This window comes from Rhinopithecus roxellana, chromosome 15 (genome assembly GCF_007565055.1).
Source record: "Rhinopithecus roxellana isolate Shanxi Qingling chromosome 15, ASM756505v1, whole genome shotgun sequence".
NCBI classification, from domain to species: Eukaryota; Metazoa; Chordata; class Mammalia; order Primates; family Cercopithecidae; genus Rhinopithecus; species Rhinopithecus roxellana.
The window spans coordinates 113,337,640-113,362,135 of record NC_044563.1 but is presented as its reverse complement, the minus strand read 5'-3'; the positions used below and the strand labels follow the sequence as shown (position 1 = coordinate 113,362,135).

Here is a 24,496-nt window from a genome sequence, read left to right as displayed (position 1 = left end):
ATTCTCTCTTAACAGGTAAAAAGGTTTAGTTTTAAAACAGGAAGAGAGAGTTCAATCTTAAAGGATTTTCAGAATTGTTTCCTTTTTAGCATATACTTTATTTCTTGTGTTTATAGTGTGGAAAAGAAACATGATGATGACTGATGACTTAGGAAAAATATTTCCTTAAAAAATTGGTTTTAATAAGCACTGAATGAAATCCTTGTTTGACCATGCTTGTCTACACAGAAAGAAGAACTGCTTAGGGGGAGGAAAGGCAGCCATCATTTATTAAGCACTTTCTGTACACCAGACACCATGCTTGAACATCGCACATGCTTTCTCATTTCACCTTCGCAGCAACTGTGCAAAACAGGAATGACTAATGTCATTCATAGAAGAGAAAACAGTAGTTCAATGCAGCTAAGTAACTTTCCCAATGTCACACAAGAGATTTCAATTATACTCTTTTGGTAGGCATTCCAATTATTTTTGAGGCGATTTTAGACAAGTACATGTTTCTGACTATCATGAAATTCTAGAAACAGACACTATGAAATTAAAGAATATGGGATCTGAGAATGGACCTTCCATAGCAACTGGTCCAACTCGTTCTGATAGAACACTAAGGCCTAGATAACGTGTGACTTGTCTGCTGTCATACAGCTATTCAGTGGCAGTGCTGAGACTAAAACACTTCCGTTATGCTCACAGGTAAGTCAAATATTGAGGAGTGTTTTATATTACAATGAAAGTTCTGAAGTCAAAGAGACCAAGAATCTTTCCTCTGCCATTACTAACCTCAGTTTCTTCAGCTGTATAATAAAAATCTGCACAGTTCTTATAACATTAAACGAAATAATAAATGTGAATAAAGTACCTAATGTAACGTCTGACATATAGTATTCAACTAACTGGAGATGTTATTATTATTAAATCAGAAACAAAATACCATGTAAAAAGGGCAAATAGTTAACGTAGCCACCAGCTGGAAATTCAGATTTCAGGAATAGCTCATGTAAACTTACTATGCTTTGACATATGAAATAAATAATATGTCTTAGTACCTTTGTGTCTTAATTATTTTACATGTTCTTTTTTAACTTTTAAAGAACAATAGCTAAGGGCAATTCAAAATCTCATTTGAGAAAATAGTGTCAATCTTCCCTCCCCCCAGCAAACCTCACTGGGTGACTTCACATTCACAGGAGTGCTAAGAAGTAGCAAAATTGTCTGTGATGAGGGGGCAAAGGGAGATACAGGAAGGATAATTGTGAACTGTACCATCTCTTTTCAACATAAATACATATTTACAAAATGTACTGCAGTAGTAAGATGAAAGAAAAGGACAATTCTATGTTCTTCTATAAGTCATATGCAATAGTACAATAAATAATAAAGTGAAAAAGATTAAATATTACCAACACACAGGAACAAAATGTGTTAGGCACTGTTCATGTTTATACTCAGGGATTTCTTTTAAAACTATGTCCTTGCTAAGACAATATGCAAAGCTGGTATATGTTGGTAATCTACCAGGCAGGAAAGCTGAGGGGTAAAATTCAAAATGAATATCTAGGAGTAGAAGCACATGCAGACAAATCTCACGAAAATAATGAGTCTGTGGACTACAGACAAATTCTATGCTGGGTTTAAATACACTGTGAGGTATAAACTAATGAGCAGCATGTCTGATAGTGAACTGAATGCTCACTTGAGAATCTACATAAGTCCTGTGGGCTAGGCAATACCAACAGCAGAGATAGCATCTATAACAGCCAACAATTTATCACGCTTTCACTTCTATGCTCACGTGCATGAGAGCACTGGGTGCCAGCGAGTGCGGTGAGCCAGCAAGCAAGCGGAGGTCACTCAGGGAAAACAGACACTCTTAGGTACCTTGGTGATCAGCCACACACTGGCTGCAGGCCAAAGGATCGATGGCGCTATTTGACTCCTGCTGCTTGTTTCACTGCCTGAGAAACTCCACTTTCCAATGGAAACAGAGGCATGAAGGACAATATTGGGATCTACCTATATCATGAGAAGAAGTATGCATTTTTAACTTATAGTCTAAGAGTCAAACTCCTCAATACACTTACCCAAAATAAGTTATCCTAGAACATTATTTATTCTGATTGATACCTCTTTTCAAAAAGTAGCATTCAATCCCCTTCAATTCAATTCAATCAAGAGTTGTTGAGCACCGACTCTAACATGCAAGACCCTATGCTGTGTGGTGTGGAATATTATAAAATATGTTTTCCTGACCCAAAGAAACACACAACAGAGTAGAGGCAATTTCTCTCTCTCTCTCCCCACTCACCTTTCATGATAAGCTCCATATGAATGATTAAATACTATATTACAGGCATGAAAAAATGGTACGCTCATTTCTGCTGGAGTAACCTAAAGGTGGAGCATCTTGGAAGAGGTAACAAGTAAAGCAAGCCTTGAAGGATGGGGACAATTTGACAGGAATAATAAAGAATAAAAAGGTATTCCAAGTAAAGGCAAGGAAGCTTAATCAATGAGTCTTAGGATTTGCAGGTAGACTCAAAAAGTAAATTTGTCCAAACTGCAGAAAGTGTCAACTGTAAAGCTATGGAGTCAGGTGGACAGTAGGGAGCCAGTGAAAGCATTCTTTTTTTTTTTTTTTTTTTTTATACTTTAAGTTCTGGGGTACATGTGCAGAACATGCAGGTTTGTTACATAGGTACACATGCCATGGTGGTTTGCTGCACCCATCAACCCGCCATCCACATTAGGTATTTCTCCTAATGCTATCCCTCCCCTAGTCCCCCACCCCCCGACAGGCCCCAGTATGTGATGTTCCCCTTCCTGTGTCCCTGTGTTCTCATTGTTCAACTCCCCTTGTGAGTGAGAACATGTGGTGTTTGGTTTTCTGTTCTTGTGTTAGTTTGCTGAGAATGATGGCTTCCAGCTTCATCCATGTCGCTGCAAAGGACATGAACTCATCCTTTTTTATGGCTGCATAGTATTCCATGGTGTACATGTGCTACGTTTTCCTTATCCAGTCTATCATTGATGGGCATTTGGGTTAGTTCCAAATTTTGCTATTGTGAACAGTGTTGCAATAAACATACGTGTGCATGTGTCTTTATAGTAGAATGATTTATAATCCTTTGGGTATATACCCAGTAATAGGATTGCTGGGTCAAATGGCATTTCTGATTCTAGATCCCCGAGGAATCGCCACACATTAGTTCAATGGTTGAACTAATTTACACTCCCACCAACAGTGTAAAAGTGTTCCTATTTCTCCACATCCTCTCCAGCATTTGTTGTTTCCTGTCTTTTTAATAATCAAAACTATCTCGCTAACCGCAGATTTTAGTAAGGTTGATCTGGTAAAGGTAGAGGATAACAGATTGTAGAATGAAGACATCAAAGGCAGGGAAAACAGCTGGGAGTTCATACAATCTCCTAAGAATAAAGAAATATGAGCTGAGACTTTAGAGAGAGTTGTGGGGATGGACGGGGTACTGAAGGGGGAGACTTATCGTGTTCCTTATCAGATTACATATGCTAAAGGTGTTGTGCACCTTCTAGCATTGTTCACTTAGACCTGATTGTCAAATTAGTAGGCACTCACATCACTTGTAGGAATTCTATTACTTCATACTTAATAAATTTTATCTCCTAAATTATATTATAACTTTCACTGAGTACTTATTCTAGGTTTTTTAGTACCAATATTTATTTGTGTATGCTTACAGGAATATACCAATTTATATTTAAAACCCAATCAATAATGTTGCTTCAATAACAATTTATTTCCTAACACTAAAACATCCATTCTATATCTGCACTAATGCTAGATATTTGTTGGATACCAAATTATTTTTTTAAATGCATAAATTCAATGATGATTTAAAACAAAAAATTTTACAAGTGTAATCAGGCATTATCATAAAGATAAAACTAATATATGTGGTAATTATTCTATAATGAAAGTCATCTTCTCAAGAGAAGAAAACGTCATAAGACTCCTACATGTGAAAATGAAATTTAAAAAAATATAGCAACACCACCACATAAGCAGATTTGACTTACAGTGTTTACAGTGCCTGGATTCTGGCGGGGAATCCCCACAGTTTCTGAACAATGATAAACTACATTGTACTAATCCGTTCGCCACAGGACTCAGCATTTAAAGTAGCAGTCTTACTCAACCTCCTAACTCCAAGTTGCCATCATACTCAAAACTCCCCTCTGCAACTGGGCAGAAGATTGTTTTGACTGAAATTAGTCAGACAGAAGAATCATACAGCCAACTGCTTCTTTGTACAGCACCTGCTGCCAGTGCCTACATTCTTGTTATCTCCACAACATGGTTTAATCTTTTAACAGTTGGCTTATTGGTGAAGAGTGAAGGGGTCCTTTGTCTTTGCCTTGGGCTGGCACCCAGTATTAACACCATGCTGTTCTTCAAGAGATATTTTGCTGGACAGTTCCCAAGTGATTCCACATAGAGCAGACACAGCAAGGCCCACTAACTTAGTTTTATTTTGTATTATTAAAAAAAAAAAAAAGATTCCTGCCAAGTCTGGTGTTCTGATATGCTTAAAACTGACAATGGCCATTGCATTTTTCTTCTGTGACTTCACTTTTTAAATTAATTTGATAGCTTAGCTTTAAACCAAACGAGGGTGGGAAGTTAAGAACGATGAAAGCTGGGATTTAAGAAAAAAAAAGTGTTCTGACAATCTACAACATAACATGCCATATGTATGTGTGTGTGTGTGTGTGCGCCCATGTACACACATGCACGTGCACACGTGTATAAGAACATTTAGATTGAGACTGGTATCTAAATGCATACTATCATATATGTCATTAAAACCATTTTTAAGTCTTATTGAGAACCAAAAAAATTCTCTTTTATTCTTTTAAATACTTATACACATAGGTCCTTTAAGTGGCCATTATAACTTTGCTTGTCTGAATAAACTGTGCTGATGTAGAAGCAGTCAATGATAAAGCAATGCATACACATGCTGGGCCAGTTAAAACTTGTTTAATTATTTTTCCCAAATAGCTAATGAAGGTGGAGTAGCCTTAAATATTCCTGTGTAAATTCAAAGTAAGAAAAGAACCACTTATGATCTTCTCTTGCACATCTACTAAGAAACAGAACACAAGACAATGAAATGTTTCTTGAAAGAAGTTCATAGAGCACAGCCCTCATTTTGAACAAATCGTTTATTCTATTGCAAATAAATTTTACACGATGTTCACTTTTGATAATGCATTTAGGGTCCATTTGAATAATTTCACACATAAGTTAAAATCACAGCTAATTAAAGAAAATGTTATAAAATCTCTTTCCTCATGTAATTTCTGTTCTCTCTTATTGTTTCTATGCTCTAACCTTATAGCTGACCAGTCCACCCACTTCTACAGTCAACAAATGGAAAGAGCTGAGAGTAGAAAACATCAGCAAGGCAAAATTATGCAGTCAAACAAGGCAAAATATCTAAGATCTAATTTGTCTGAAAATAAGAGAAGGACTTAGGCTTTTAACTCAAGTCCTGTGTCCTGTTAATGGCAATCCGTTCAAAATTTTAACTAGAATTTTGTATTTGCTTTAGTACATAAATAATTTATACAAAATATCATTTTCAATGACTTGCTCTCCAAAGAAATAGAACAGCAAAGAGTTGTTTGTCATTTCCCAGAGTCCTTTGTGGCAAAAAGAATAATGCCAGAATAATACAGTCCTTCAGTAATTATGAATGCATTCTACTAGCATCCATAACTACTGAACTTACAAACTAAATTGTAACAAGTATACCATAATTCCAAAATTATAACTTGATGCTTTTCTTGCCGTTTCCATACAGAAAATTGTCACTAATGTCCTGCTGATGTCTGCGAAGCCATGTACTGAAAGGCTAGAATTAAAATAAGTTTCCTTTTGATTCTGGCAGAATATATGACCTGCTAAACACTGGAGTCCATTTTTCTGCTATATTTTCCCATAACCAGGCATTCCTCAAACTATTCTTCTCATGAAATATCTCCTTTCATATTAACTACCATGAAGTTTAAATCTCATCCATTTCAAAGAAACATCTAGTTTGATTGCCATTAAACTGAGTCAATCTAAAAATGTTGCCAATGTAAGTAGCAATAGAGAGATGTTGAAAAATGTATTTGCCAAATTGTCAATGTGTAGTAGATTCCAAATCTGTTTTTGAAATGGATAAAAGAGCAACAGGTTGTAATTGTCAGGGTTATATGTGACTCTCACATTACAAATGGGGATTATATGTTCCAAATTTTTCTCTGTAGGAAAGGTTCTACTTGTCAATAACAGATTTAAAAGAACAGTCAGGGGCTGGGCACTGATATCTCTATCTCAAGCCAATTTTAAAACATATGCATCAAGAATATCGGCTTTTACCTCCCTTCTCTCAACCCCTGTTGTAATCCTCTTAGTGTGTTCTTTACCTCAATGAGCAGCAAGATTCTACAATAAAATGCCCTACAGATATCCGTCACCTCTGCCTGAATCCATCTTTAAAAGTGCTCCTTTTCCGGTTATTAAATTACTATTCCCAATGCACTGATCACCACTCTGTAAATAATTGGAGACATTTTTCTGAAGGATTTTAAAGGTTTCAGCTATGGAGGAGCTGTTTGTCTTTGAAAGCTTCTCTTTACTAGCCAATTTATCGAATTTTTGCTTTCTTACACTACTATTTTTGTTGAACTAAAATATTTAAAAACTAAAAATGCCATAACATATAAACATTTACTTGAGAGTGTTTTCTTATTTTCACTAAATCATTAGAACCATTTAATAATGATAAAATAACTGTAGAATTTTATTCTGTCATTTTTCAACATTTTAGAAAATAGAGTTATCTTGTTATAGTTATCCCACTTTGACATAAAAGCAAAGAGAAAAGCCTCCTTTGAGGTCCTTTTCTCTGATATCTCTTTGCTATCCAATTGCTTTTTAGGTTTGAGTTGGTCTCTGAATTAGTTAATTGACTAGTAAATTTAATTCAGGTCAGCTGAGTATCTAGATATTGCAGCAGAGATGGGGATGATCAGGATACCCTTTGCCTTTGAGAAATTTTCAATTTAGCAGGGAGGATAAGACAAGGACCTCCTGAGTTATCTTCCTAATATGAAGATCAGATTACATCTTGCCTCTGCTCAAATATTTTCGATGGTTCCTTGCTTTCTAGAGAAAAACCAGAATTCCCTAATATCGAATTAAGACCCTTCATGATCCGATCCTAACATCCCCAATAGAGCCTACCATTCTCCCCCATCTACGCTGATGTAACCTGAGATATGCTCAGACTCGGAGCCTAGCTGATTTTGAGCCATTCAAGAAAACGTAAGAGGAACAGCATCTAGTTCAACGTCATTGTAAATGGCTCAGAAGGGAAACATCATATCTGGTTTGGAAATGGAGCTGGAGTACAGAAAGATTTCATGAAGCAGTCACAAATCAGATAGGGCTAGAATGAAGGGCAAGATTTTTATTTTTATTTTTTTTTGAGACAGAGTCTCGCCTCACTACAACCTCCACTTCCCGGGTTCAAGTGATTCTCCTCCCTCAGCCTCCCGTGTAGCTGGGACCACAGGCACGCGCCACCACACCCAGCTAATTTTTGTATTTTTAGTAGACACGGGGTTTCATCATGTTGGCCAGATGGTCTCGATCTCTTGACCTCTTGATCCACCCGCCTCGGCCTCCCAAAGTTCTTGAGTTATAGGCATGAGCCACTGCACCCGGCTGATGGGCAGGATTTTAATAGCCTTTATTGAATACGCCAAACTCTGTGCTAGGATATGGCACAAAGAGTGACAGAGAAGGCTGGGTGTGGTGACAAAGAAAGGTGGAATGCTAGTCAAAGAGGTCCACATGTGCATAACCACAGAAATCATGGAGTGCTTTCAGAAAAAAGCAAATAACAATCTGGCTTGGCTAACACACAAAGACCATATTAGAGAATATTCAACCTTGAAAAATAGGTTATGGCTAACTAAGCAAACAAAAAAATGCATTCATCAAATACGTATTGTGCATTTTCCCTACATTCAAGACTTTGCGTTAGTGCTTAGGAACACAAAGACAAGTAAGACAACGCCTGTACCCAAAGAATCCTCAGTGTAGTGGAGGAAAAACATAAAAGCAAATACCTATACCAAAACACAAACTCAACAACAATTTTCAAAGGAAGATGAGTCCTGAGAAAACAAAATAAAGATTAATTCTTTCCAGAGTATCTAAGAAGGGTTTATGGAAGAAGAAGTTGAGTAAAGCCTTAAGAAGCAAGCAATGGTAATGGTTGGGAGTATATCCCAGGCAAAAAACAACACAAGCCATGGCACAAGTATACGAAAGTGGAAAGCATGTTCTACTGCACAATTCATTAACTCTGACTGTAATGTAGAGTATACAGAGCAAGAGGAGAAAATTGGAAAGGTAAGTTGAGAGTGGAGGTAGATTAGAAGAGAATCATGGAGATCAATGAAGTCCAGATGAAAATTTGGAAAGTCAAAAGGCAACAGCCAGGCATACATGTGTTTTTCTGTTTTTTGTTTTGTTTTGCTTTTTAGATTGTTTGTTTGTTTTTGAGACAGAGTCTCACTCTGTCACCCAGGCTGGAGTGCAGTGACGTGCTCTCAGCTCACGGCAAGCTCCGCCTCCTGGGTTCATGCCATTCTCCTGCCTCAGCCTCCCGAGCAGCTGGGACTACAGGTGCCCGCCCGCACGCCTGGCTAATTTTTTTGTATTTTTAGTAGAGATGGGGTTTCACCGTGTTAGCCAGGAAGGTCTCGATCTCCTGACCTCATGATCCGCCTGCCTTGGCCTCCCACAGTGCTGGGATTACAGGCGTGAGCCACCACATCCAGCCCATACATGTGTTTTGAGCAGGAAAATAATGCTACAGCAAAAACCTAACAAGGAATACCAACAGGATCAGATCTACAGTAAATAAATCTTAATGTCAGATGAAGGAAAAATACAAAATACAAAATACATTAATGAGTACATCATTCTAGTTACTTTAATTTTCTAAATTTTCTCACAACCAGGCAGAAGTAGAAATATCTGATTCTATTTTTATAAGTACACTTTTTTTTTTTTTTTTTTTTTTTTTTTTGAGACGGCGTCTTGCTCTGTCGCCCGAGCTGGAGTGCAGTGGCCAGATCTCAGCTCACTGCAAGCACCGCCTCCCGGGTTTACGCCATTCTCCTGCCTCAGCCTCCCGAGCAGCTGGGACTACAGGGGCCCGCCACCTCGCCCGGCTAGTTTTTTTGTATTTTTAGTAGAGATGGGGTTTCACCGTGTTAGCCAGGATGGTCTCAATCTCCTGACCTCGTGATCCGCCCGTCTTGGCCTCCCAAAGTGCTGGGATTACAGGCTTGAGCCACCGCGCCCGGCATAAGTACACTTATTTAGATCCATATGCTCCTTGAAGCAATCAATATTTTCAGTTTAAATTTTGACATAATTGAGAAACTGAATGGGTAGCACAAAGAAATTTTAAAAGAGCAGGTTGGGGCAATGTGTCTCTTGCATTGACTCTTGGAAATACAGGGCCCAGTTGATAGGAAGTCCTACTTTATTTGGACTGCTCTGTCTCCGTAAGTGAATTTTGATTTTGATTTCACGTGTTCAAAAATTAAAGTTTACACTGCTAAAACGAGCAACAATCATACACAGAGTCTGCCAGCTAAGAAAAACAAAATAATTATTCTTTCTTTGGAGATAGATTTAAAATGCCTTTCATAACTGAGCTGGAGGAAAAAAAATCTTCTTTACTAGAAGGATAAATTTCTAAGTGTAAACTAATATGGACCTTTGGGATTGGGTTGCCATGAGTTAGGTTTCCTAAAGAACTTGTGTTCCTTAGATACATTGACCTGTAGAGCAAATAGATCAGATCCTAAACTATAGAGATAGCAGCCATCTTAAAGACTTTCTTAAATAGCTCCAACTTATTATTATAGCTATTTATAGTACAAAGAAAATATGCCAAATAATAGGGCTTAAATAACATAAATCAGGTGTAAGTTTTTCAGGTAGGAATTATATATATTGCTTTCTGTTTTGAAGTGCCTGGTTAATTAACAGGAAGTAAAGAATAACATCTGCCCCAACATTTGTAAACATAAGTTATAGTTTTAAAAACTGTAATATAATTTATAGTTTAAAAAAGACTGTCACAGTCCAGGCACGGTGGCTCACGCCTGTAATCACAGCAATTTGGGAGGCCGAGGTGGATGGATCACTTGAAGTCACGAGTTTGAGACCAGCCTGGCCAACATGGCAAAATGGCCAACATGGCCCATCTCTACTAAAAGTACAAAAATTAGCCAGGCACAGTCCCAGCTACCTGGGAGGCTGAGGCAGGAGGTTCGCTTGAACCCAGGAGGCAGAGGTTGCAGTGAGCTGAGATCACGCCACTGCACTCCACCCTGGGCAACAGAGCAAGACTCCATCTCAGGGGAAAAAAAAAACTGTCACAAATACCCATTATATATTGGCTGAGTATCCAACGTATAAAGTGCACCTTTTAAAGTACGAGAACTAAAATCTGACCTTGTTCTGTAGAAAATGGTTCTCCAAGTCCACCTTTTCAAACTGGTCAGGTATCTGTTGACTGGTACAGTTGAAATTAATTGGAAATCCCTCACAAACTTCCCAACTAAGAAGAGTAAAATATGTAATTATTTGTATTAGAATAATATGCATTTAATTACAATACCCTTTACTCTTTAATTATAATACTCTTTTCTCTTTACGTATACACTATTACTAATAATTTATACATCAAATCTTGCCTGGAAAGCACCAGCAGTCATTGGGGAATAAAGCTGTTATTTAAACAACTACTAATGAGTATGTACCTCTAGACATATTTACCAATAGGTTGTCACTGGCTGGACTGAGTGATCTCATCAGACTGCTTTTGGTTCTCTGTATATGCCTTCTACTTCAGCACTTTCAACTGTTTATTAAAAAGAGCTATAATTTGTTAAATTATAAGATTGTTAAAGCTAGATGGGACCTTATAGATAGATTACCTAATCCAAAATAGTATCAGGATCTGCTGTGGTGTCCAATACAGTAGTCACTAGCTACCTATTCCTATTTAAATTTAAATTAATTTACTTGAACAAAATTTAAAATTCAGTTTTGCATTCACACTAGTCACATTTCAAATGCTCAATAGTCACAAAGTGTGTGTCCGTCATCACAGAAAGTTTTATCGGATGGCACTAAATAGTGGCTAAGCACTCAGGTACTTAAGACAAATGATCTGGGTTAGAATCCTGACTCTACCATGTACCAGTTGTGTGACTTTGGACAAATTACTTCTCTCTTTGTGCCTTGGTTTCTGTCTCTGAGAAATGGAGTAAGAGTAGAGTAATACAGAATAATAGGAGTAAGATAATTGTGAGAATTAAATCAATCCTTATCCAATTAATTTGTAACTGTGCCAGGCCTATGGTCAACACTCAGTAAAAGCCAGTTTGTATTATTTGCAGATAAGAAACCAACACCAGGCCGGGCACGGTGGCTCACGCCTGGAATCCCAGCACTTTGGGAGGTGGAGGCGGGCGGATCACGAGGTCAGGAGATCGAGACCATCCTGGCTAACACGGTGAAACCCCGTTTCTACTAAAAAAATACAAAAAATTAGCCAGGCGTGGTGGCGGGCGCCTGTAGTCCCAGCTACTCGGGAGGCTGAGGCAGGAGAATGGCGTGAACCCGGGAGGCGGAGCTTGCAGTGAGCCGAGATCGCGCCACTGCACTACAGCCTGGGCGACAGAGCAAGACTCCATCCCTACCCGGCAAAAAAAAAAAAAAAAAAAAAAAAAAGAAACCAGCTCCTGGACAATCACGAGCAGAGACGAAGCAAAGTGCCTCCTTAGATCTTCTAACTCCTGCTCTTCACTGCCCCAACAAGTCCCCAGAACGTTGCTTTTGTTTTAAATGTATCACCATCAGATAAGAAGTTTAAATGTGAACATTCATACACAGAACATATTTTATATTTTAATGATTCCATTTAAAATGATTAATTTAGAAATAACCACTAAAAACAGCTTTTACGTTTCAAACAAAATTGCTGTTTCTGCAAAGCAGAAACTATGCTTTGCTCATGGCCCCATATGGTTTTCTAAAACTAGGAAAAGTTAACAAGTCTTTTAGGCACTACCTCATTATACCATTAAATAAGTCAATAAAAGAAACAATTCTTATTTAAGACAACTGAAAGAGCATCTTTTAGTGTTTCGAATCTCTTACTCTGAAAAATTCTGAATTAAGTGATTTGAATTACTTTAACTAGATCTTTAACAAGATTACTTGTTAATTTACTTGCCACATCCAGGTAGCAGAACAGCATTAGGATCCAAAAAGGTCTTATATGCAACCATGATGTCACCTCTGGCAAATGCACTCACTCGGTCAAAGGTCAAACCCAAAGCAAGGTTTAGTGGAGGTCTGAAAAATGGAAAAAACATCAAAACTATCTTCAGAATTATACAAATAGTGAAATTTGAGCACAAATAAACAATAAAATACACATTATCAGTGTCTAATAAAATTCAGAAATAAGTGAGTTTCCTATTATATAGCACTATTGTTGGTATTCTATACTAACACCTGAAATGTATACTTCAGTTTATTTAGCTGATCTATAATATGCCAAAATAGTTTCAACATATGTAATTTTAAAAATAATAATTACAATAATTAAAGCCAAGTATTTAGTTGTAAGAAAAACAATCGTCATTCATATAATGTTCATTTTTCATGTATAACAGTAATCAAATATATCTATAGTAATCTTGGGAGCTGATAATTAAATGAATTATTAATATTTGGCCACAAACAACTATTTTTGTGAGCTCACTAAATGCTATGCTGATTTGATTTTCATATCACATATTGTTAGGCACACTTTTAAGTGAATTTGGAAATTAAAATCAAAAACAGATTTTAAACGAAAACAATGGCCACTATTGTACACTATCAGCCGTTTTTCTCTAAATTGCTTGAGACTTGCTATTTATCTCTAGAATTAAACATCGACGACATCACCTGTGTAGTCTTGTTACCAAAAGTATTTAAATTGAATCTGATTATGAGAAAACACTCAGACAAACCCAGAATGTGGGACATTCTACAAGAAAAGTGCCTGGACTCTTGAAAAATAAATTAATGTCATGCAAAACAAAACAAAAGATTAAAAGAATATTATAGATTAAAGACAACTAAAGAAAATAACTAATACAAGGAAGTGTATTTGGATACTGGATTACAAAGAGCTCTAAAGCATATTTTGATTAGCTTGAATAGAGAGTGTATATTAGAGGATATTACATCACTGTTGACTGTATTAGATATTATAATGTGGTGACACATAACTCTTCTTCAGTTATGTGACCTGAAGCATTTAGGAGTGAAATTTTAATGTTTGGAATGGCTTTCAAGCCGCTCAAGAGGGAGGGAGAGATGGGAGATATAACAGGTAAAACAAATGTGGCAAACTCTTTAAATTAGTGAATCTAGATGAAAGATAGATATACAGGAGTTCATTGCACTATTTTTTCAAGTTTTCTTAGATTTAAATTTTTTAAAAATAAAAATTTGAAGGGAAAATAAAGTATTCAAAATAGGAGTTGACATTGGCAAAAATAATCTTTTACAAATGAGTAGCTTGACCCCTTCAAATCAACATAAATTAGACACAGTAGAATTACTTACTGAAAATGAAAACCATTTACTTAGTATGTATTGCACGTTTTCTCAACATATTTCAAACTAGATGGCAATAACTTTTTAGACATATACATTTTAAATATTCCCATGGTAGCAAAATGCTGTAATGGTTTCCTGGTGTTTTATGTTGGATTGGAAACCAAAAAAAAAAAAAAAAAAAAAAAAAAAAAAAACATTAAACTGTTAAAATCATAATGAAATACAAATAAATATATGCACTGGTAAATTTCTCTGACAACAATTCTCAGCTGATTTTTAGAATATCTCAGATTTTTTGCATTTTACCAGTTATTCCACAAATATGATCTAATTAGCTAAAAACAAATGTTTAATATTATTAAAACGCTGCATTATAGCAAACATCATTAAAAGTATCAAAATTAGTGAGTCATTAATTTCACTTTGACAATAATATTAAAAAGAAATAATAATGACACATTTTATTAAAGCCTATCCTTGTAATAGGAAGGGCTTACGAGATTATTCAAGAATTCTTGCCACTTTAAAATTCATCAGTTTTTATCATTGTAAAAACAACTCTACTTACAATGCAATTAAATTGTATTTTGAAATTTATGGACAAAAACTTACCATTCCTTAGAGATTTTTTAATTGTCTACATTACACAGCCTAAGAAATCATCAAGCATTTTATTTTACTGGGACAGATGAAATAAAATTTTGTAACATGCGACCCACAACTTATTCTAGCAACTTTTTCCAAAACCTTGATGGATTTCTGAGTACATTTGTTTCAGTATTTGAAATTTTAACTATTTGAATATATAGCAAATCCAACAGCCCTTGCTTTGCTAAGATTTAGGTTTATTCACACTATTTTCATTATAGTTAATATATGATCAATTATACTCTATATGAAAAATTATTTTCCTTTATTTTGTTCTACAGGTAATAAGCTAAAAAAAATTAAAAATAGGCAGAAAAGTGTGTTTAAGTTTCCTGACAAGCAGTTTCAGAGTTCATCTGGATGTGTTCTGTCAAAATATGCATAAATTTTCTAGATATTGAACACAACAGCCCAGCTCATCACTGCCCATATACTGCAGCCTTTTTCTTTCCTCAGAAACACAGATAATTTTATGCAGGAATTTACCAATCTACAAAAATTTACACAATGCTCAGCAATAACCAGTAATTATTGTGGGATAATGTAAGGTGCTTTTGAGGAATATAACTTTGATAGGATAGGGCTTATAAGCTTTACCAATTTATCTTTAGCTGTCCTGTCATTGGTGCTTAAAAGGTTAAGACTTTATTTGTGAAAACATAGAGAGATAGTGGGGAATCATGTTGTCTACAGCTTCATAAATCTTGCTTAAGATCCTTTTCAATTACCATCCATTTCTCCTTTAAAAAGGGACAAAAAAATAGAGGAGTGGAAGCAGGTCAGGGCAGTGTGCGACAATGACAGTGTGATGGGCTTGGGCCCCCCGTGGCGTTTCCATCTGCTATCATTAAGGTGACTACTCAGACATGAACAAATCCCTCTTGCTGTGCTGACAGGCAGACTTCAAAAACTATGACAAGGCATTAAGACAGAAAGTCACAGAGAGAGAGAGACAGAGAGAGAGAAAGAGATGTCATATTCCACAAACAATACTGCCTTGCAAAAACACCTCTGAAATTTTATTGGAATTCAAAGTAAAAAATCTTTCATAAAGGGTGCTACTTGACTTCTCAAATCCCCTTTCAAATTAGCTCACCCCTGGAAAGATTGAGGACAGAAAACAAATCCCTTGCTCCTACCTGTATGCTCTACCATAAGAGACCCAAATTTTTTGCTCATTCTTCAGCGAAAGTGGATTCTTAATTTCTTGGCCATTCTCATCAAAAAGCCGCACTGAGGAAAAATTGAGGCCTGGTGGGTTGATGGAAGAACCTCGAAGCCTTTGATGAATCTTGAGAAGTAACTGGTTGGGGGTGGTGGGGGCAAAGGGGATAGAGGAGAATAAATAACCCGAAATGGGAACATCTGTAATAAACTGTCTCTACTCTGTAACAAATGAAGTCCAAACAAATGATAATTAAATTCATATAGAATGTTAAAAGAAGTGTGAAATGACAGCAATGTTTAGCTCAGTGTAAAGTAACAAAATGAGCATGGGCTTTTAACCAGCAGGGGGTGCCACAGGCTTGTGATTGAGCTCTGACCCTTTGGCACGGGGACTGAAAGCAGATGTGACAGTCTTACAGAAAGAGCATTTAGCTTCTACACATGGTAACGGTCCTCTTTGATAAGGGTTACTCTTTTCTTGTCTGAGCTACACATTTTGTTAGGAGCCATCCAGACCACGTTCAAGTTTTACAATCACCAAGCTCCCTGTCCCCAGCAAATCTCAGGTAACTAATAGTAGGACAATTGCCAAAATTAAAATCACTTTTAGCCTAAGTTGGTTCAGTTAGAAAGATCTCTCTCTAGATGCACTTTAATTAGGAACCCTGAAATAGCTTGTGGACATCTTCAATAATGAATGTTTTTAAGTTGTGAGTAAGACATCATTGAAGTGTGAAGTATGAAAAGCTGTCATTTAATATTTAAAATAATAGCATTGTCAGTGTTTGCTTCGATCTTGCATTTAGAGTCTCTAAATTATCAAGATATTTCTAATTTAGGGCAAATTTCAAATATAAAGTAAATCTAACAGAACTGTGCTGCATATGGTATTTGAAAAGACATTTTTCATTATCCTCTGTCACCTTTGTTTAAGTGTTTTGGCCTCTGCTCTTCCCTGCTCTGCACTCCACCCTATCCATCACTCCTCCCCCAGCCTTCTGTCATGGGCTTCCTTTTCATCCGTCCCTTGTCAGTTGTTGTGTTTCTCGATTTCTTGTTACTCTGTAATCCCTGCAGGGATGTGGATATAGCTGTGGTCTTTTCTGGCCTAACTGCAGTTGAGGGTCCTTTATTTTCTTTTCTTTTTTGCTCCTCTATTAATTCCCATTAAGGGTATATTGAGAAGTGCTAAATGCTGAGGCTTAGAGGAAAGAAGGGAAAGTCACAGGTCTGCCATATATCTCAGGTGTCTCACGACTGGCTGTAAACTCGACTGAGCAAATATTTCCCTTGACCAGAAACTACATGTATAGGACCTAAGAATTAGGTTTTGTCCCAATTAGAGATACATAATAGTATCTCCAATTTAGTGTTTTCATTAGCTGAAGACTTTAAGTCTTGAGCATTGGAAAGGCATTAATAGTTCTCATCCAGCATAACCAATTCCTTTGAACTAAAAATGATCATTACTCTCCTCTTCAGGTGTATAAGAGGCAAAGGTGTCAGAACAGTAAAAATCTATATTGCCGTGGTTATTTTTCCATTGAAACGGCAAACATATTTTGAAATCTATAGATTGTATTTCTAAAGCCCAACATGTATTTTTGTGTTGTTTCAGCCCTTGAGCTTATTTTTATTGCTTTGCTATTATTTCAGGAAACATGTTATGCTGATCATTTTTTAAATCACAGAGATTTTGCTTTACAGGCACCACCTTTTTATAAAGGGGAATGATACAAAAGATTTAAGGCCTGATCCAGGAAAGAAATGTGTGTACAAAGAAGAGGGATGAGAGGTAGACATGCGATGTCAGCACCTGACCACTTAACCAAATTCACTTTCACAGGAGTTGCATTGCAATCTCTATTTTCTCAAGTTGGTGACAGACTGCATTTTAGGTGTTCAAAGATGAGCATTCAACAGTCTACAGGAGGTAAGGGCCTCTGTGCCCTTCATCTTTAGGTCATTGGTTATGGCTTTGCTGTAGCAACCAAAAACTGTGATAATCTTCACCCATTTATCTTTAAAGCTATCATCACCAGGCCTTTATAGGATAATATAGGATAAGAATTTGTTCAAGAATCTGAAAAGAGTGTGAAACATCTTAGGCTAGTGGGCTAGTGATTGAGACATGTGTCCACACAAGAGAGTGGTTGTCCTTGGGTGGTGTAACAAGGACTCTCTCAAAGAGCTTTATAATGCCCCTAATTAATGTTTTTGCCCCAGATTTATTGCATACAGAAGCACAGCACAGCTCAATTTCAGTGTGCTGTAAGTCAATACGAAAAGTTTCTATAGAATAATATCTTCCTTTTTTTTTTTTTTTTTTTTTTTGAGACAGGGTCTCACTCTGTTGCCCAGGCTGGAGTGCAGTGGTGTGATCTCAGCTAAATGCAATCTCAGCATCCCAGGCTCAAGTGATCCCTGCACCTCACCGCCGAGTAGCTGGGACTATAGGCACGTGCCACCATGCCAGGCTAATTTTAAAATTTTTTGTAGAGATGGGGTTTTGCCATGTTGCCCAAGCTGGTAAAATATTCTAATGTAAAAAGCGGGGGAGACAGGTGAAAATCCTATGAAGGCCTTTGTGTCATGGTGATTTGTATAATCAGGTATGTTATGGTAAAAGAAACCAGTCAAGGCTCTGGATCTTTCTCTCTCTAATCAGAGTAGTATTTCTTCCTCTCTTCCAGGTCCAGCTAATGATCCAATGACAGCATCCCAATTCATATACAACTTTTTTGATTGGTTGTAAAAGCCAGGTAATAGATACCACCAGGAGAGGTAAGTCTGAGGGTGCTGAACTGAAGGGAGAAAAAGGGAGCAAGTTACAGAGCAAAGGCAAGGCAAGAGAGCCCAAAACACTGGTGTGCGCTCGGGTGCATAACCCCAATTTGTAAGCAACAGGCTGTTCAGTGTCCTTTTATGCAAGACAAAGACCCAAAATAAAGACCCTGAACATGTTGGTTTTGCCTGAGAAACATCCCAATTGTCTGGAAAACAGGAAAAGGTAAGAGTACATAAGATGTAAGCAAAACTAGCTGTACTTGCTCACAATGAGCAGGGGAGAAGACCAAGGCTGCATGTTAATTACTCAGAATCTAGGGTTTAGAAATACCCTAGATCCAGGGCATACTCTCCACTGAATATAGCACTTTTTTAAAAGTGTAAACAAGAGGGAAATCCTGATGTATCAAAACCAGGGCTGAGCATAGACAGATTCCAAATATAAGCATGAAAAAGATTAAGAAACTGTTAGGTATGGAGTTCAGAAGTTAACACTATACTAACACTGAAAGCCTAAGAAATTCAGAAGTCAATCTTTGCAATATCAGTCTTTACAGATCAACAAATCATTGATCTTCTGCAAACAGCTTTAAGATGTAATTGTCTAAATTAGTTGCAATTAACTTGCAAGACACTTAAAGTCATAAGTAAACTGTCAGTAAACTCACTCTTTCCATCATATGGTCAGTCTGAATTGGGCTATCAGATCCCAGATCTTTTTTCCTGATACCAACAGAGATCTCGCCAGTGTTTTTACCATTTTCAAATACCTGAAAAATAAACACATTCAAAAATAAAAATAAATACATGCACACATACATACATACATATATTCATACACACATAGACAAATTTAGGTAGTCGTCCTTTTTCTTGGTATCGTGTCAACTGAAAATTGTGCACATGGGAATTGTGCAAAGCAAGGACAGACTGTATAAACACACGTGAGTAGGTAACTGCCAAAGGAAATCAACAGCACTAAAAGAAAAGAAAGGCTCCTGCTTCTCCTTTTGGTTTCAGTGTCTAATTTGACTGGCACACCCTACAATCTTATAATAGAAGAAAATGTGGACATTAAAGGAGGAATCACTGACCACAGTGGATGCTTAAATGAAGCAAGTGTCAAAAAAAAAAGTAAATAGCAATCTCACTAGCTCATTTGGTTCTTCATAAAGCCACAAATAATGTGAGGAATATTTATGTTTGGTTTATACTTAAATATATCAGCGTTCAGCTCATCTTCTGGCTCACTAAAAGGAAATTTAACCTGACAGATTTATTGCATAACAGTATGATGAAAGTCATCCATTTTAAGTGCACATATCCAACAAGTTGGTGAGAACAGAGATAAAATTCATAATATTGCATTATGTAACACTCGCTGGGGAAAAAAAAATGCTAGCAAACATTCTGGTCAAAAGGATCTGAATAAACCAGTCCCGACAGGATGGCTTCACTAGAGTGAACACCACCCCTCCGACCACACGGAGGATCCATGTGGGATGTGCCATTCACCAGGCAAGAAAGGAAGCAGCTGAGACAGGGGCCTGATGAATAATTTAAATCCCTGCTTTTAATTTTTTTTCTCAAAAGTTATTTTCTTCCCTTTCTGATATGCCCATCACATCAGCAGAGCCATTTTATTTATTTCTAGTGCTATTTCCACAGAAGATAATTTGGGAGAATACTTATTTAAAAATGAAAAAAAAAAACTACCTTTTTTATATTTTTGAGAAAGTTTTTGAAATATATTTAATTAGTCTCAATCTGTTTTTAGAAATAATGTGTTTCAGTAACACTTTCTCAGCCTTTAGTCATAAAAAAATAAAAATAAAAATAGTAAGGTCAAGAAAGGTAGGTTTCATTCCAGTCAGTGACATTCATTGAGCTACTGATAGTCCAGTCGAGACCCTACAGCTTTCAGTCTTGGTGCACTGAGGATTATTTTTAAGTAATAATCCTGAGTAAAGATACAATTCTGAGTAAAAAAAATCTCTCTACTTTTCCAAGGAACCTTGTAATCCCAACTTTTGCCTGCAAACCTATGGAAAATAATGTGGGAAAAGACTCTTACTGTAGCCATAATCTCTTCAGGGCTCAACTTTGGAACAAAACTCTCAAGCAACGAGAGATTTAGCAATGAAGGTCACAATTCTAGGTGGCATGTATTCTGCAAGGTTAGTGTTGACAAAAGCTCAGTTTGGAGAACTTATTGATGTTCCTTTGTCGAGACTTGCTAGACATGGAGTCAGAGTGCAGCAAATTATATTCTAGAAAATAGCAGTGCCAAGTGCTAACTGCTAACCTGAGAAAGCAGAAAGGTCTTGGTCAACACCTAACACCTTCATTAGCTCACTACTTTCTTCACTACTGATAATAAGGCTTCCCTTCTACGTCCAGCAAAGTGTTCTCGAAAATAAAAATAAAAATTGGCTATGACCTCCGTAAATCCTACAAGGGCATTTTAAAAAAGAGATGTTTTAGTGGTTATATAAAAGTTTAGATGCTTAAGTGAAGGGAGGCTGCCCTCACTAGTCATACCTATAATGTGTTTTTACTGTATGTCCAGAAACCTAAAAATTCTCCAAACTGAAATCTTATGAGATTCTGTTTTTCTTAAAGCTCAGCTCTAGTTTATAAGCTCTATATTAATATGCCTATTTTTAAAATGCAATATATATATACAAAAATATATTTATGTACTTATTCCTCCTTTGCCTGAGGAATATTTTTATTTCTAATATCCAACGTTTAAACAAAGATAGCTCTCTAAAGAGAGAGTTTCTATGATTGACTTAGATATAGAAAAATAAAAAATAGAGGGGGCGGAGCAAGATGGCCGAATAGGAACAACTCCAGTCTCCAACTCCCAGCGCGAGCGACACAGAAGACCGGTGATTTCTGCATTTTCAACTGAGGTACTGGGGTCATCTCACTAGGGAGTGCCGGACAATCGGTGCTGGTCAGCTGCTGCAGCCTGACCAGCGAGAGCTGAAGCAGGGCGAGGCATCGCCTCACCTGGAAGCGCAAGGGGGAAGGGGATCCGTTTTCCTAGCCAGGGGAACTGAGACACACAACACCTGGAAAATCGGGTAACTCCCACCCCAATACTGCGCTGTAAGCATACAGGCATTCCAGGAGAATATATCCCACACCTGGCCGGGAGGGTCCCACGCCCACGAAGCCTCCCTCACTGCTAACACAGCAGTCTGCCGCGATCTATCCGCAAGGCAGCAGCGAGGCTGGGGGAGGGGCGCCCGCCATTGCTGAGGCTTAAGTAGGTAAACAAAGCCGCTGGGAAGCTCGAACTGGGTGGAGCTCACAGCAGCTCAAGGAAGCCTGCCTGTCTCTGTAGTCTCCACCTCTGGGGACAGCGCACAGCTGAAGACCAACAGGGGAAGTAGCGGGAGCCGGTGCAGACGCGAACGACTCTGTCTGACAGCTTTGGGGAGAGCCGCGGATCTCCCAACGCGGAGGTTGAGATCTGAGAACGGACAGACTGCCTGCTCAGGTGTGTCCCTGACCCCTGAGTAGCCTAGCTGGGAGAAATCCCCCACTAGGGGCAGTCTGACACCCCACACCTCACAGGGTGGAGTACACCCCTGAGAGGACACCTCCAAAGGAAGAATCAGACAGGTACACTCGCTGTTCAGCAATATTCTATCTTCGGCAACCTCTGCTGCTGATACCCAGGCAAACAGGGTCTGGAGTGGACCTCAAGCAATCTCCAACAGACCAACAGAGAGTCCTTCTGACTGTCAGAAGGAAAACTATCAAACAGGAAGGACACCTATACCAAAACCCCATCAGTTCGTCACCACCATCAAAGACCAGAGACAGATAAAACCACAAAGATGGGGAAGAAGCAGGGCAGAAAAGCTGGAAATTCAAAAAATAAGAGCACATCTCCCCCTGCAAAGGAGCGCAGCCCATCACCAGCAACGGATCAAAGCTGGTCAGAGAATGACTTGGACGAGAGGAGAGAAGAAGGCTTCAGTCCATCAAACTTATCAGAGCTAAAGGAGGAATTACGTACCCAGCGCAAAGAAACTAAAAATCTTGAAAAAAGAGTGGAAGAATTGACAGCTAGACTAATTAATGCAGAGAAGATCATAAACGAAATGACAGAGATGAAAACCATGACACGAGAAATACGTGACAAATGCACAAGCTTCAGTAACCGACTCGATCAACTGGAAGAAAGAGTATCAGCGATTGAAGATCAAATGAATGAAATGAAGCGAGAAGAGAAACCAAAAGAAAAAAGAAGAAAAAGAAATGAGCAAAGCCTGCAAGAAGTATGGGATTACGTAAAAAGACCAAATCTACGTCTGATTGGGGTGCCTGAAAGTGAGGGGGAAAATGGAACCAAGTTGGAAAACACTCTTCAGGATATCATCCAGGAGAACTTCCCCAACCTAGTAGGGCAGGCCAACATTCAAATTCAGGAAATACAGAGAACGCCACAAAGATACTCCTCCAGAAGAGCAACTCCAAGACACATCATTGCCAGATTCACCAAAGTTGAAATGAAGGAAAAAATCTTAAGGGCAGCCAGAGAGAAAGGTCGGGTTACCCACAAAGGGAAGCCCATCAGACTAACAGCAGATCTCTCGGCAGAAACTCTACAAGCCAGAAGAGAGTGGGGGCCAATATTCAACGTTCTTAAAGAAAAGAATTTTAAACCCAGAATTTCATATCCAGCCAAACTAAGTTTCATAAGTGAAGGAGAAATAAAATCCTTTACAGATAAGCAAATGCTTAGAGATTTTGTCACCACCAGGCCTGCCTTACAAGAGACCCTGAAGGAAGCCCTAAACATGGAAAGGAACAACCGGTACCAGCCATTGCAAAAACTTGGCAAAATGTAAAGACCATCGAGGCTAGGATGAAACTGCATCAACTAACGAGCAAAATAACCAGTTAATATCATAATGGCAGGATCAAGTTCACACATAACAATCTTAACCTTAAATGTTAATGGACTAAATGCTCCAATTAAAAGACACAGACTGGCAAACTGGATAAAGAGTCAAGACCCATCAGTCTGCTGTATTCAGGAGACCCATCTCACATGCAGAGACATACATAGGCTCAAAATAAAGGGATGGAGGAAGATCTACCAAGCAAATGGAGAACAAAAAAAAGCAGGGGTTGCAATCCTAGTCTCTGATAAAACAGACTTTAAACCATCAAAGATCAAAAGAGACAAAGAAGGCCATTACATAATGGTAAAGGGATCAATTCAACAGGAAGAGCTAACTCTCCTAAATATATATGCACCCAATACAGGAGCACCCAGATTCATAAAGCAAGTCCTTAGAGACTTACAAAGAGACTTAGACTCCCATACAATAATAATGGGAGACTTCAACACTCCGCTGTCAACATTAGACAGATCAACGAGACAGAAAGTTAACAAGGATATCCAGGAATTGAACTCATCTCTGCACCAAGCGGACCTAATAGACATCTATAGAACTCTCCACCCCAAATCAACAGAATATACATTCTTCTCAGCACCACATTGCACTTATTCCAAAATTGACCACATAATTGGAAGTAAAGCACTCCTCAGCAAATGTAAAAGAACAGAAATTATAACAAACTGTCTCTCAGACCACAGTGCAATCAAACTAGAACTCAGGACTAAGAAACTCAATCAAAACCGCTCAACTACATGGAAACTGAACAACCTGCTCCTGAATGACTACTGGGTACATAACGAATTGAAAGCGGAAATAAAGATGTTCTTTGAAACCAATGAGAACAAAGATACAACATACCAGAATCTCTGGGACACATTTAAAGCAGTGTGTAGAGGGAAATTTATAGCACTAAATGCCCACAAGAGAAAGCAGGAAAGATCTAAAATTGACACTCTAACATCACAATTAAAAGAACTAGAGAGGCAAGAGCAATCACATTCAAAAGCTAGCAGAAGGCAAGAAATAACTAAGATCAGAGCAGAACTGAAGGAGATAGAGACACAAAAAACCCTCCAAAAAATCAGTGAATCCAGGAGTTGGTTTTTTGAAAAGATCAACAAAATTGACAGACCGCTAGCAAGGCTAATAAAGAAGAAAAGAGAGAGGAATCAAATAGATGCAATAAAAAATGATAAAGGGGATATCACCACTGACCCCA

General features: G+C 37.8%; 1 protein-coding gene across 1 annotated transcript in view; it reads right to left on the bottom strand.

Annotated features, from left to right (window-relative positions):
* The window catches only part of DCDC1 (doublecortin domain containing 1), a 450,202-nt gene that overhangs the window by 209,504 nt on the left and 216,202 nt on the right, over positions 1-24,496 (bottom strand). Inside the window, exons 10-14 of the mRNA XM_030918251.1 lie at positions 19,018-19,119; positions 15,535-15,698; positions 12,362-12,487; positions 10,577-10,682; positions 1,879-2,013 (exon numbers count right to left, since the gene is read on the bottom strand). Coding sequence (XP_030774111.1) covers positions 1,879-2,013; positions 10,577-10,682; positions 12,362-12,487; positions 15,535-15,698; positions 19,018-19,119 — 633 coding nt within the window. The remainder of the gene's footprint in view (positions 1-1,878; positions 2,014-10,576; positions 10,683-12,361; positions 12,488-15,534; positions 15,699-19,017; positions 19,120-24,496) is intronic.